The 12,561-nt window shown below is 41.7% G+C and overlaps 1 protein-coding gene across 10 annotated transcripts in view; it reads right to left on the bottom strand.

The window, feature by feature from the left end:
- Positions 1–12,561, bottom strand: part of AKAP13 (A-kinase anchoring protein 13) — a 323,293-nt gene that overhangs the window by 165,509 nt on the left and 145,223 nt on the right. For 4 of the 10 annotated variants that reach the window (XM_072737237.1, XM_072737235.1, XM_072737236.1 and 1 more), the window contains exon 5: positions 11,781–11,964. In XM_072737237.1, coding sequence (XP_072593338.1) covers positions 11,781–11,964 — 184 coding nt within the window. Of the gene's footprint in view, positions 1–11,586; positions 11,697–11,780; positions 11,965–12,561 lie in introns of those variants that run through there. The other 6 variants (XM_072737239.1, XM_072737240.1, XM_072737243.1 and 3 more) reach the window with 2 other exon arrangements.

Raw genomic sequence — 12,561 nt, 5'->3', positions numbered from 1 at the left:
AGAAAAGTAAAATACACAAGATACAAAATTAAAGCCCAAAGTTCTGATTAGATTCAATGGATATAAAATGACTCTGTCAACTTACCATAAAAGTTTCTAAACACATTCTCTCCACTTCACATTTATCTCACCACATATCAGTGACAAAGAACCGGCAGCTCAGTGCTGAGCCAGACCTGCCTTATTCTGAGCAGTCGTGGGTTACAACAGAGACCCCTCCAGATTACCAGGAAACGTGTTTCACATTCCTAACAACTACAGACCCTGGCAAGACAGGCAAGCAGGAGAAAGAAAAGTCAGGGCAGCCCCGGTGGCGCAGCGGTTTAGCACCGCCTGCAGCCTGGGATGTGATCCTGGAGACCCAGGATCGAGTCCCACGTCAGGCTCCCTGCATGGAGCCTGCTTCCCTCCCTCCCTCCCTCTAAATAAACAAACAAACAAACAAACAAACAAACTTAAAAAAAAGTCATGGCACAGATGGGAATGGGAAACCAGCTACATATGTACTTGACAAAGTATGTTTTTTGCCTGAGGTATACTTCAGAGCCTGGGCAAAGCTGAAAACTAATTCAATGCCATTCAGAAGTATTTCAAAAGTTCAATCCCAACTGGTTTTATAAAATCTAAAGCATCCACATATCTACTTTAACAGCCGTGTCACCAAGAGTTGCTTTAATTAATTCACTGACATGATTTCCCTGAAGCAAATGTGAAATACTAGGAACTAATCACAGTTCATAATAAAAATAATACACTGAAAGGCTGTATTCAGTTTTTCAGAGCACTTTCACCATAAATATCATTTTTAATCTTCCAAATGAAAAGGGCCAATATTCTGCATATAGATGAAGAACCAAAGCATAAATTAACCAAGGTTTCATACAGCTAAATGCTGAATGAGGGCTAAAGATAAAGTTTTAAAATCTATTCCAAGAAATCTATCCTCCAGCAATTCAGTATAACTTACGTGGATTAATGAGCTCAAAGAAGAGCTAAGAGCAAAATGTTTCTTTTAGACATTAAAAAAGGCATGAGAGGTATTCTACAGCTAACACTCTTATCTTAACCAACAAGATCGTTTTCGTATTAGTACATATTTTCTAAAAGCATAGGCATGGGGACGCCCGGGTGGCTCAGTGGTTAAGCATCTGCCTTTGGCTCAGGTCATGATCCTGGAGTCCTGGAATCGAGTCCTCATCAGGCTCCCTGCATGGAGCCTGCTTCTCTCTCTGCCTGTGTCTCTGCCTCTCTCTCTCTCTCTGCGTCTCTCATGAATTAAAAAAAAAAAAAAAAAAAAGCATAGGCATAGACTAAAAGATACTACTTTTCAGTACATGAAAATGTATTAGGCTCTATAAGAATACTTGTTTACAAATGTCCACACAGATATTTTTCCATTTTTGATAAAATGTCTCCAAATGCCCATCAAAAAGATAATACTACAGATGGAATGACACTACATTAAAAATGCATCCCACCTGGAAATTTGTCTTCTCTATATTATAACTTTAGTTCTCATTTCAAGATATCTCAAAAATGCATTGCCAGAAAAATGAATGACCTAGAATAGACATTTATTCATTCAAGCCTTCAACAAATATTCATGCAGTATCTACCATGTTCCTGGATACTAGGAATAGGCTGATGAATAAATAAGAAAGCCAAATTCCTACTATCATGAAGTGTCTGTTAGGGGTGTAGTTATAACCTGAGATAAGTCTTTTAAGAAAATAAAACCAGGTACTTATGGCAGAAAATTCCTGTGGGTGGGGACAGTGGGTTCTTCAGACAGCGGTAGGAAAATCTCTGAGGAGAGGGGACCACTGATGTGAATCCTATGACAAAGCCAGCATACGGAGTTACTGGGACAGGACAGAATGGGAAAAGGGGCAGAGCAAAGCTCAAAGATCCTGCCTAGAGAAAGTAACGGGAAGGGGGAAACATCAGGAAATGAGGTGTCAAGAGTCAGACAGGGCTCAGATCTCATGGGGCTCTGCAGACCATGATACCAGCTAGGATTTTACTCTGAGTTGGGTGAGAAAATGTGAGGAACAGGAAAGCAAAGATGAAAATACAGAAGAATAAAACAAGATTATTAATTTAGTACCAGATGAATATAGTGACTTTTAATCCTCCAATGACTTTGAAGCAGGGATCAGTGTATTTCCATTTTTCATGTGAGGAAATAACAGGTTTATGGGAATAATTTGTTCAAGTACACAGCCAGTAAGTGAAAAGGCCAGAATTTTACGCAGACCTAAAACCAAAACTTTCGTACCTCCTTCTGCTGTCCACCATAATACTGACTCTCTAACGGTGTCAAACGATGACCACATTCAAATCATACCACTATAAGTCTAAATAATATTTATCAGAAGCTAATCAGGTAGGAACCATCTGGGTGGCTCAGGCGGTTGGGCATCTGCCTTCTGCTCAAGTCATGATCTCAGGGTCCTAGGATCAAGCTCCACATCAGGCTCCCTGCTCAGTGAGGAGTCTGCTTCTCCCTCTCCCTCTGCCCCTCCTCCCGACCGCACCCCCACTTGTGCTCTTGCTTGCTGTCTCAAATGATTAAAAAAAAAAAAAACTTAAAAAGAAAAAGAGGCTAGTCAGGTATATGAGATTTTCTGTTACGAATTTTATGGGATCCACAGCAAGTTTTCCACTGTAGAAAACCACATTAAGAAGCCATTACTCAAGAAGCCATTCCTCAGAGATAGGATAATAGCATCCAAACAGTGTATTCACCCTGGCCCCAAAACTCAAGGTTTATTTATGTGGAACAACAAAACTCAACAAGCATAGAGCGCATTTCAACCAATTTCAGCACTCCTGCTGCTGTGAACCGATAAACAACCAGTCACAGCCTATGCCTCTTAGCCTTGTCCGTCATAATGCAACTCAAGCAAAAGGTTGGGGTAGATGCTAACATACATGTAAAATCCTGACAAATCAAGTGCAGGAAAAAAGAAAAAAAAAAATGTTTCCTGGTACTAACAACACTAGTCATTCAGAAGGGGGAAGTTCAAAGATACGTCTTCTTGAGATCAGCAAAAGCCAGACCAGATGCCAGAGAACCAACACTAAAGACCAATGATGCACAGGTCTGGAAGTGGATACTCACTGATGGCTGTTCAAGCACCACGAATATCGCAGGCCCATCTTATCTGGGTCCTGGCTCCATATGCAGCTTTAGGAGCAGAGAACAGCAGCCCTCCCAGAGGTGTGTTCGCTAAGCCTCCTTCTGACAGGAACTGCAGTGTCTAGTTCCTTGTTTGAGGGCTACTGCAATATCTTCCATGAAGCCACCTCACTGTAACGGTGCCTCAGGGAGTCCTAAAAAATCAACCACAACTGAGGCACCTGGTGGCCAGATTCTTTGGCTCAGGTCATGATCTCAGGATCCTGGATCGAGTTCCGCATCAGGCTGCCTGCTCAGCAGAACCTGCTTCTCCCTATGCCCCTCTCCTTGCTCAGGTGTGTGCGTGCGTTCTCTCTCTCTAATAAATAAAATCTCCCCCCAAAAAATCAACCAGAACTACACTAAAATGGAGTGGAAAAGGTGAAATGCCAGAAACCGGGAGGGGAGAGAGGGTCACCGGTGCACCTTAAAATGGATAGGAGGTTACTGTCTTGGGTGCTTGGAAGGAACTCGCTGCTAGTCTAGTTATGCATCCGTTCACGTGATACTCGGTTCCTCTCTCGTATTTCTTCTTTTGACACAGTATTGACACCCTGCCCTTTACCAGTACGGGAATAATGCAGAAAGAAGGAGGGCACAGAATTTGAGCAACTACTGTGTATCAGCAATTTGTTATCAATTCTATGCTGTTAAGTAACTAAAAATAACCTTCTCTAAGGTAATGGTCAGAACATGCTGGAAAGTCAGACTCGCTTCGATTCTTCCCTCTGGCCATACCATCTGTATAGGTCAGTTACTGAAAGTTCCCTTTGGCTCAATTTCCTTCTTTGTGAGGTGGGAACACTGGGTTTGCTGTGAGAGCAAATAAAGATGAAGGTAAAGAGTGTAGTGTCTGGAGCTCCCTATTGCTCACTAAATTGCGACTATAGGGGATACTCCAGGGCTGGTGTAATTCTAAGGAACAAAAAAGAGGGAAGTTTTCAAGTTATGTTTTTTTAAAAAGGGCACAGAACGCTTGCTTGTGGGTTAACTGTCAGATGAATAAAACCACACCCATGTCACCCTAGCACTATTTTCTCCCAAAAATCCAAGAGGAAAATGTGGCTCTTCTTCCTGGCTATCTCAAGGAAGTGTTACATTGTAGATAAAGGGTGACCAGGAAAAAACATGTTGGAAACTACATGGTGGTGTAGACAGGTCCTATTTACATAGAGCTAAGTGGTCATCCTACTTCCAACACGTCCTCCTTCCTAGTTCTCCAAGCAGAGGGATGCACCGAGTTTCTATGAACTTCACCAGCATGTTCCTGTTCTATACTAAGAGACCTAGAAGGTACATGCCATCAATTCCCATCGTACAGATGAGAAAACTGAGGCTCCTAGGCAATACTCAATCAGGACATGCCCACATTCGGCTCTACTATGGTAAAGGCCAAATAGCTGGATGCTCTTCTTATTTCTTATTAGAAAAGAATTAAAGGCAAGAGGATAACACTCCAGATTTTATTAACACTCTAAATGCCACTGTCAAATTTTATAAAACTTGAAGGAAAAGTGGCCAAAACTTGTATGACAACTTAAGATGTTCCATCCTCAATTCAGATATAAGTATACGCAGAAATGTTAGAAAAGAATGAGGTACCACAAATACATTTTATTTTCACTAATCAAATGTCAAAACAATAGACTTTAATAAGAATATTACAGTGCAACTCTATTTTAAGGACACAGGGACACTAAACATTTGAACAAAACTTTGTTAAAATGATTGTTCTACAACACTAACCAATTTCAGCAGCTCTGAAATATTCACTGGTAGAAAGGGAGTATTTAATGAAGCAGGAGCTATCTAGAAGCTGCAAAGGCTAAGAAAATCATTGTTCTTCCAACAAGCTCAAACTTCTAACAGACTGTTTAATTTTAGAAACGTACAGAATAAGTTATTTTACAGTGTATCACACTCTTATATCACATAACTTTGTTCCTCAGCACAGATACTCAGTTTTGGCCAAATACTGATTTTGGCCAAAAAGTTTATTCAACACCCTTAGTTTTTTCCTTAAGAATCATTTTATTTCTGTTAATGCACGCAAGTAAAATTTCCAAGTTATTCATTCTGTAGGTGTGCCCTCAAGGAAACTCCAAAACTGACCAAATAAAATAACATATAATGGTTACAAAAGGTTTATGTTTTCTAGAGAGCAGAGAATTCACCCATCAAGTACCGTACTTTGGCTCATGTTTTCTTCCACCTGTGTCCATGGTAAAGTCAGAAATGTTTGCAGGATCACGTGCTGCTGGGCAGCCCAGATGGCTCAGCAATTTAGCACTACCTTCAACCCAGAGGTTGTGATCCTAGAGACCCGGGATCGAGTCCCATGTCGGGACTCCCTGCATAGAGCCTGCTTCTCCCTCTGCCTGTGTCTCTGCCTCTCGCGCGCGCGCTCTTGTGTTTCTCACAAATAAATAAAGTCTTTAAAAAAAAAAAAAAAGATCATGTGCTGCTGCCACAGAGGGTTTGCTACCAGAGGTTAAGCTGTGTGACTTTATAGCAACCTGAGGAAATACACCTCAGAGTATCTGCTGGAAGGTTCTAAACAAGAAGCACCAAAATAGCAGGGAGCCCTTCCCAGTTTACACTCAGTCCTACTGCCATATCTCTACCAGAACAGAGCCCCAGATCACACAGTGAGAAAGGAGGATGGATGGACAAACATAAGGATGGACGGACAGGTGAGATTTGAGCCACAGAAACAAAGTTTAAAAAGAAAAAAATCCTCCCCTCTGGCTACTAGTTTAAAAGTAAGTGGGGCGCCTGAGTGGTTCAGTGGTTGAGTGTCTGCCTTTGGCTCAGGTTGTGATCCCAGGGTCCTGGGATCGAGTCCCACATTGGGCCCCCTGCAGGGAGCCTGCTTCTCCCTACGCCTCTATGTCTCTCGTGAATAAATGAAATCTTTTTTTTTTTTTAAAGGAAGTTTGTACATATGCTTCATTCTTTCCCCTTGTAAGCAAAAGCAAAGGCTCTGAACTTGTTTTGTGCCAGATGGGCTACGGAGGACCCACTTGTCAAGTCCTTAAAGAGAACCCTGGAAAAGCCATCACTATATTAACAGAACATCTTGCTCAACAGCACTCTGCTCCATTGTGCAATAAGTATACATAAGTAGTTACTCTACCCTCTGACCCTGAACTCAGGTTTTAAGTGTAAAATGCCAAAAGGAGGTCTTGAGAGTAGAATCTGTAGACCCAAACTCGTTGAGAGAGGCCAGTATTGCACTGCAATACCATGATCTAGTGCCTCACTATCCGCCAGGCTGGGTCTGTGCTCTGCATATGCACACGTGTCATCTGTACCTGGACAGATCCTTGGACTTTGAGCTTGAGCCTGGTTCTGTTACTTCACTTTACCTCAATTTCCTCAATTATAAAATGTGGGTAATAACACCTGACCTATCCACTCATTAGTGTGTCTTGAGAACCAATGTAAAAGGGAAGCTCGCATGTAAACAACACTACTTTTAAAATCATATGATGGGCAGGGGCGACTGAGTGGCTCAGCGGTTAAGCATCTGCCTTTGGCTCAGGGTGTGATCCTGGGGTCCTCGGATCAAGTCCCACATCAGGCTCCCTGCAGAGAAGCCTGCTTCTCCCTCTCCCGGTGTCTCTGCCTCTCTGTGTTTCTCATGAATAAATAAATAAAAATCTTAAAAAAAAAAAAAAAAAAAGAACATGATGGGTAATATAAATGGAAAGGAGAGGTCAGGATCAAATAGAAAGCTGTTAACCCTTCCCTAATTGAGCGTTAATCACCTTGTATCCCAGTGGCTTCTTCCTCCTGTCAAGCTTTTGTAGAGGGAAGATAATGGGCTGCAGAATTCCACAGACGTGTGTGTGACAGGAGCGCTAATACTTTCTATAAAGCCTTGGGCTAGTTACCTTAGCTCTCTGAGCCTTCATATTTCATCTGTACAACACAAATAAGGCCAATTTCAGAAATGCTGTCATAAGGTGGAAGCGAAGTATTAGCTGTAATGCACCCACCATGATTTCTAGTGCACTGCAGGCCCTCATTAAACAAAGAGATTTACTGAACAGATACAGAAAATGACACGAAGATGAACACTTTGAAACTTGCTCTCTGGGCCAATGAAATATTTCAACACTTTTACATCAACACTCGAGAGCTGACATTCTCTACAGGAATACTCTTCATGGAAGGGTGGCAGTGATGCAAATGATCCCTTGTCCATCTGGAGCTCTCTGTTCTATCACCCAGAGGCATCACATCACAGCATGGAACAGAAAACCAAACTAATTTTTCACAAGTGTGATCTATTATACTAGAGAATGATTTCAAACTCTTATCAAGCAGCAACAACCATATACCTCCCAGAAATACTTTTAAGGTTCTGGCAAAATTTCTTTAATGTATGAAAAATCTATATGGCTCTAGAAGTAATGAGGAATCAAGGAAAGGGCAATAATGGATACCATTTATACTGGTCACCATGTTAGCGCTCTAGGTGCTTTCCTTCATTTATTTCTCAAAGTAACTACCCTGGAGATGGCCCTCTTGTTTTTCCAATGTTACAAACTGGGCCGGGGTTCAAGAGGGTGAGAGGATCACCCAAGAACACAGCTTCACAGAGGCTGACCCTGGGTTCATGACTACTCGCCTGACTCAACACAAAATCTGCCCATCTCTCTACCAACTTCAATTCACAGAAAGCTATGACAAAAATCACAAAAAAGATACTCTAGGTAGACCAATCAATTGAAATTTGAGTTTCATTAATCAGAGAAGTATCATTTTACTGATTATGTGACTACAGGAGGAACTATTACACAGAGTTCCTTACAGTCTAACAGAGCATCTGCACAAATATCACTCGATTCTAACAAGCTGGTGACATAGGCCAACTGGGTATTATCCAAGGGATGAGAAACTCAGAATGGGTAGGTGACTTACCCACCTTTTTTTTCAAGTCACACAGGCTACTAAGTGGGGAAGCTTAGATTTTAACTAAGCTCTCTGTCCCTAAGTGGTTCCACTATACCATACTGTCTTCTCCTCAAGCTAAGGTATCTATTGCCCTTGTTATCTGCTCCGAACAGTAACTATCAACTATGTGACAAATAACCCCTGTTTCTTCACAGTGCATATGCCAGCCCCTCGGTTATAATTCCAGGAGGTAAGTATTCTTATCCTTATTTGTTTTTAAGCAGATATAGAATCTGAGGCTTAGAGAGGAAAGTTATTTAATGCATCCAAAGTAACAAAGCTACAGATGGCAGAGCCAAAATGCAAACTTTGGTTTGACTCCAAAGTCTGCCCACTTAGCCACCACCTGGAACTGCCTCTTGGTCTCAGCTCTTCCCCTCCCTCAAATGAGTGATCCAGGTTCCCAGACTGCTTATGTGTTGTGTGAGAGATGTCTGATAGCACCTGGCTCTCACATTCTCTTTCTGGATGACTGTGTGCAACACCCATCTAATGTCACCTCCCAGCCTTAGCTAAATGAAGAGCCTCAAGACTTGGGTTCTCTCCCTCTTCTACCCATCACTAACTAGGAGACCTCAGGGCAGGGGGATGTTCAACTAACTTCTCTTCAAAGTGGGAGAGACAACTGTGCATCTACCTAAAAGCAAGGGTAGGCCTAAGTGTTCTGGATAACATTTCTCCTCAGGCAAGATTGGCAACATTTTGTTTAAGGTGAATTCTCAGGTCACAAATACAACCATATTCAAAATGCAAGATCAAACTATAAGCTAAAATAAAAGAGCAAGGAGTCAACAGAATCTCTCCATTCCATCACTGAACGCAGTGAAAATCAGTAATAATGGATTACAGAAAAGGGAGGCTGTCAGAAAAACATCCTGAAGAATTACTGCTGTCTCTTTGGATTCAGTATCAATTCAAGAGTTCTCTAAAGATATGGGTCTTATTTAAATAATCTTTCTACTTCCAAGCACAGCAGAATCGATTTTCACACAGAAGTGACTCCATTTATCAGAACAGATTATCAAAACAAGCCTCAGACACTTAAACACAAACAGAACTTGGACCCTAAATGGCCACGTCTTCCTCCCCCATCTCCAAAAAAAACCAAAAACCAAACAACAACAACAACACCAGGGTAAGCAGCAATGAAGGGAAACACCAGATTTATTTTGGGAGACATTTATTTTTTTTAAAAGATTTTTTATTTATTCATGACAGACATAGACATAGAGAGAGAGGCAGAGGGAGAAGCAGGCTCCATACAGGGAGCCCAATGCGTGACTTGATCCCCGGTCTCCAGGATCACGCCCCGGGCCAAAGGCAGGCGCTAAACCGCTGAGCCACCCAGGGATCCCCATTTTGGGAGACATTTAAAAGGATTTAAATAAACTTGATTTTTCAGATAAGACTGCCGTGCCAGTAGTTATTTTGTAAATGCAGAAATGTATGTAACCCTACCTGAATTTCATATTAACTGAAGATAGAATAAAATGAAATGGACCTATATGGAAAAACTTAATTTAAAAAAGGGGAGAAGAACACCCCAATCTAAAGATTTTAGTGAAGTATTAGATGGTGTCATACAGTGAAACAATTCATAGCTTTTCACAAACCACCCTGTGAGTCTCACAAGACAAAATTCTTGATCAGAAACACATATGCATAAACTTTTGCCTATAATTTTAAAGGCCAAAGACCCCTTGAAGTCTATTCTTGGGCCCCTTGTTCAGAATCCTCGGAGTGGAAGGAGCTCCGGACAGCTTTTCAGGTGACCTGGCTTTTGGTGCTGGGTGGGCCCCCTTGTCACTCTGATCCAATCACTGACTCTCTGGATCTCAGCTCCTCCTCATCCGTTAATGATGATCTTTCCTGACTCGATGGTGGAAATTCTAGCAAAGTCACAGTAAGACTGGGCAACCGTAAAATCACCTCCTTACCATCTTTTATTTGCTAATTTTTAATCTCCTACTGTGGTCCTCTACTTGAAGATTTCTCAAGTTGGCTTTCTTTCCCTTCACAAAAGGAGGTAAAGTGGCTTTTGCACATGGAACAGAGCTTGTACTATGAAGCAAGCCAAAAAAATCTTCTCTAAGAACAAACATTCTTGTTTCCTTAAAGCCACGTTGCAATAAGTCTTGTGACATCCTCACCGAGCATATAATAAAGCTGTTGTAATCACTTTATTTCCCCATTTGGATGACAATCCTTAACCAACATTGCTTCCCAGCAAAAACTCTAAGCTATAAGATCACTTTTAGAGGAACTCCCCAGGGTTACTTATAGAGTTAATTGTTTCAACTTCTGGAACAAGGCTTCTTGTCCTAATGCCCTGAGGCAAACAGCAGAAGGAATCTAATCACTGGCCAGATGGGAAGTAGAAGGAATGGAATAGATCACTCCCTGGAATACTGTCATAGGAGAGCTCAAGTGTCCAGAGCTCATTTGAGATGAAGAGAACCCCTCCTACTGTCATGGTATCTGTAGCACCCATTAAGAAAGTGTCTGAAAAGAACCTTCTGTCTGGCTTGACTAGAGAAGTTATAAACTGAGTAGGTGACTTGGAAACAACAAAGGACCTGTTTATGTAACAGCATATAGCATTACATTCTGAAATCTCTTCTTGGCCCTTACAGACCCCCCCCCATTCTTTCCCCACACACACCTACAAATGATAAATAAATAAATAAATATATATATATATATATATATATATATATATATATATAAAGCAACTAAATTAAGTCGAACATGAGCAAAAGATTGGAGACTTTGGGAATATCCACTTAACTTACAAGTGTCCCTCGATTACTAAAGAACATGAATCCCAGGGGGTTTATTCTTGTTCAGATTATATGGCCAATAAGATGTGGTGAACATAAAACAGTAAAAACTACGTATTAAACTAGAGAAACTGAAGTTTCCGCCTTTTATAAATATTCCAGTGAAAAGTGTCGGCGTTGTAATGCATTTCTTTCTCTATACAAGAAAAAAAGGACTCTTCAGATGTTTTGACTAACAACTTTTCTTCAAAGGACTCTATCTAAAGAGTCAGAATGCTAACAACTGAACACACAGACACTCAGGATTTCCTACTGCCCTGTTTCCAGGGCAACTCGGTTGCTTTCTGCTGCTACTCATATGAAGAGACCGCAGCTCTTGATTTTATTCATAGAAATTACATTCAGACCAAACCTGAGTGGTTCGGCATATTTTCTGCACATAATGATTACATTAAAATATTTGTTTCTAATTAACTCAAGTCTTGAAGACGTAATAGGAAAATGTATGGCAGAGAAAAACTTTTTTCTTGTACCAAACCAGGATAAGCTACATACATGGTAATAGAATGCTACTCCCACAGACAATACCTATTTTGAGTTTTCAGTAAAATGGAAGAGGCAAGGAGCAGTGAGGCAGGGAGAGAAGCTGGTACCAGGACTTACGTTTGTGTCTCTCAGACAATGAAGTAAGTGGTTAGCAGGAGCAAGCTTACAAGCCTCCAGCAGAAGGCAAGGCACAGAGCTGAGGTTTTAATTTGTGGCAAACTGGCACTAAGATGCCAAGTGGGCGGTGCTGCCATGAATCAGGGGGTGGGGCTAGTGATGAGGGGGAAGGACTGGGGAGAAGGAGCACTTACTGGGTTAGAAGCTGGTGCAGCTTGTGATAACCCCGCTCCAAGGCCAAGCTCACAGGTGTTGCTCCTTCCTGGTTGTGGATGCTGAGAGCCCCACGGCCACCTGGCTTCTGCAACAGGAACCACGTCAACCTCAGCAGCCCCAGCCGCACAGCGAAATGCATCAGTGTTTCCCGGGGGCTGCCATCTGTACATGGAAGAGAAAGCCCAGTGAGAAGAACGTGAGAAAAACAAGCACACAAACAGAAAAACAAATGAGCACCACTGCCGCCAAGTACGTAAGATCCTGAAGTTAAACCACAGCACAGTGTGACAGTGGTGGGGTACAACCAGCTCTCCCATTAGGAGAGTACAAAGCTGGAACACAGTAGAAGCAAAGCCTCCAGAGAGAACCAAACCATTTCTATATTCTGATTTACTACATTTGTGCAATCCATTTATGTAGGCAGATTTATAAAGGGGAATTCACACATGTGTTTTTTTCCTTAAAGGAGAGAGAGAGTGAGAGAGAGAAATACAGCCTCACCACGTGGGGACCCAAGGGGAATAGCTGCTGGGGCTTAGATGGGTGTATGGTAAAAGGTATAATTAAGGAAAAAATAACACCCAGGCAGGAGCTGGCTAAACACTAAGAACAGGTTCTGCTCGTTAAGTACACACAGGTCTTTTTATTCCCCCCACATTAAGGGCAAATCAAATTGTCGGCACTGCCAGCTTTTTTGTTTTGTTTAATGAAAGAAAGAAATGCATCTCCAGGCACATTAAGAAAGACTAATTTTAAGAT

Source organism: Vulpes vulpes, chromosome 14 (assembly GCF_048418805.1).
Source record: "Vulpes vulpes isolate BD-2025 chromosome 14, VulVul3, whole genome shotgun sequence".
Classification (NCBI taxonomy): domain Eukaryota; kingdom Metazoa; phylum Chordata; class Mammalia; order Carnivora; family Canidae; genus Vulpes; species Vulpes vulpes.
The sequence above is the reverse complement of the archived record's forward strand: the minus strand, read 5'-3'. Positions and strand labels throughout refer to the sequence as shown.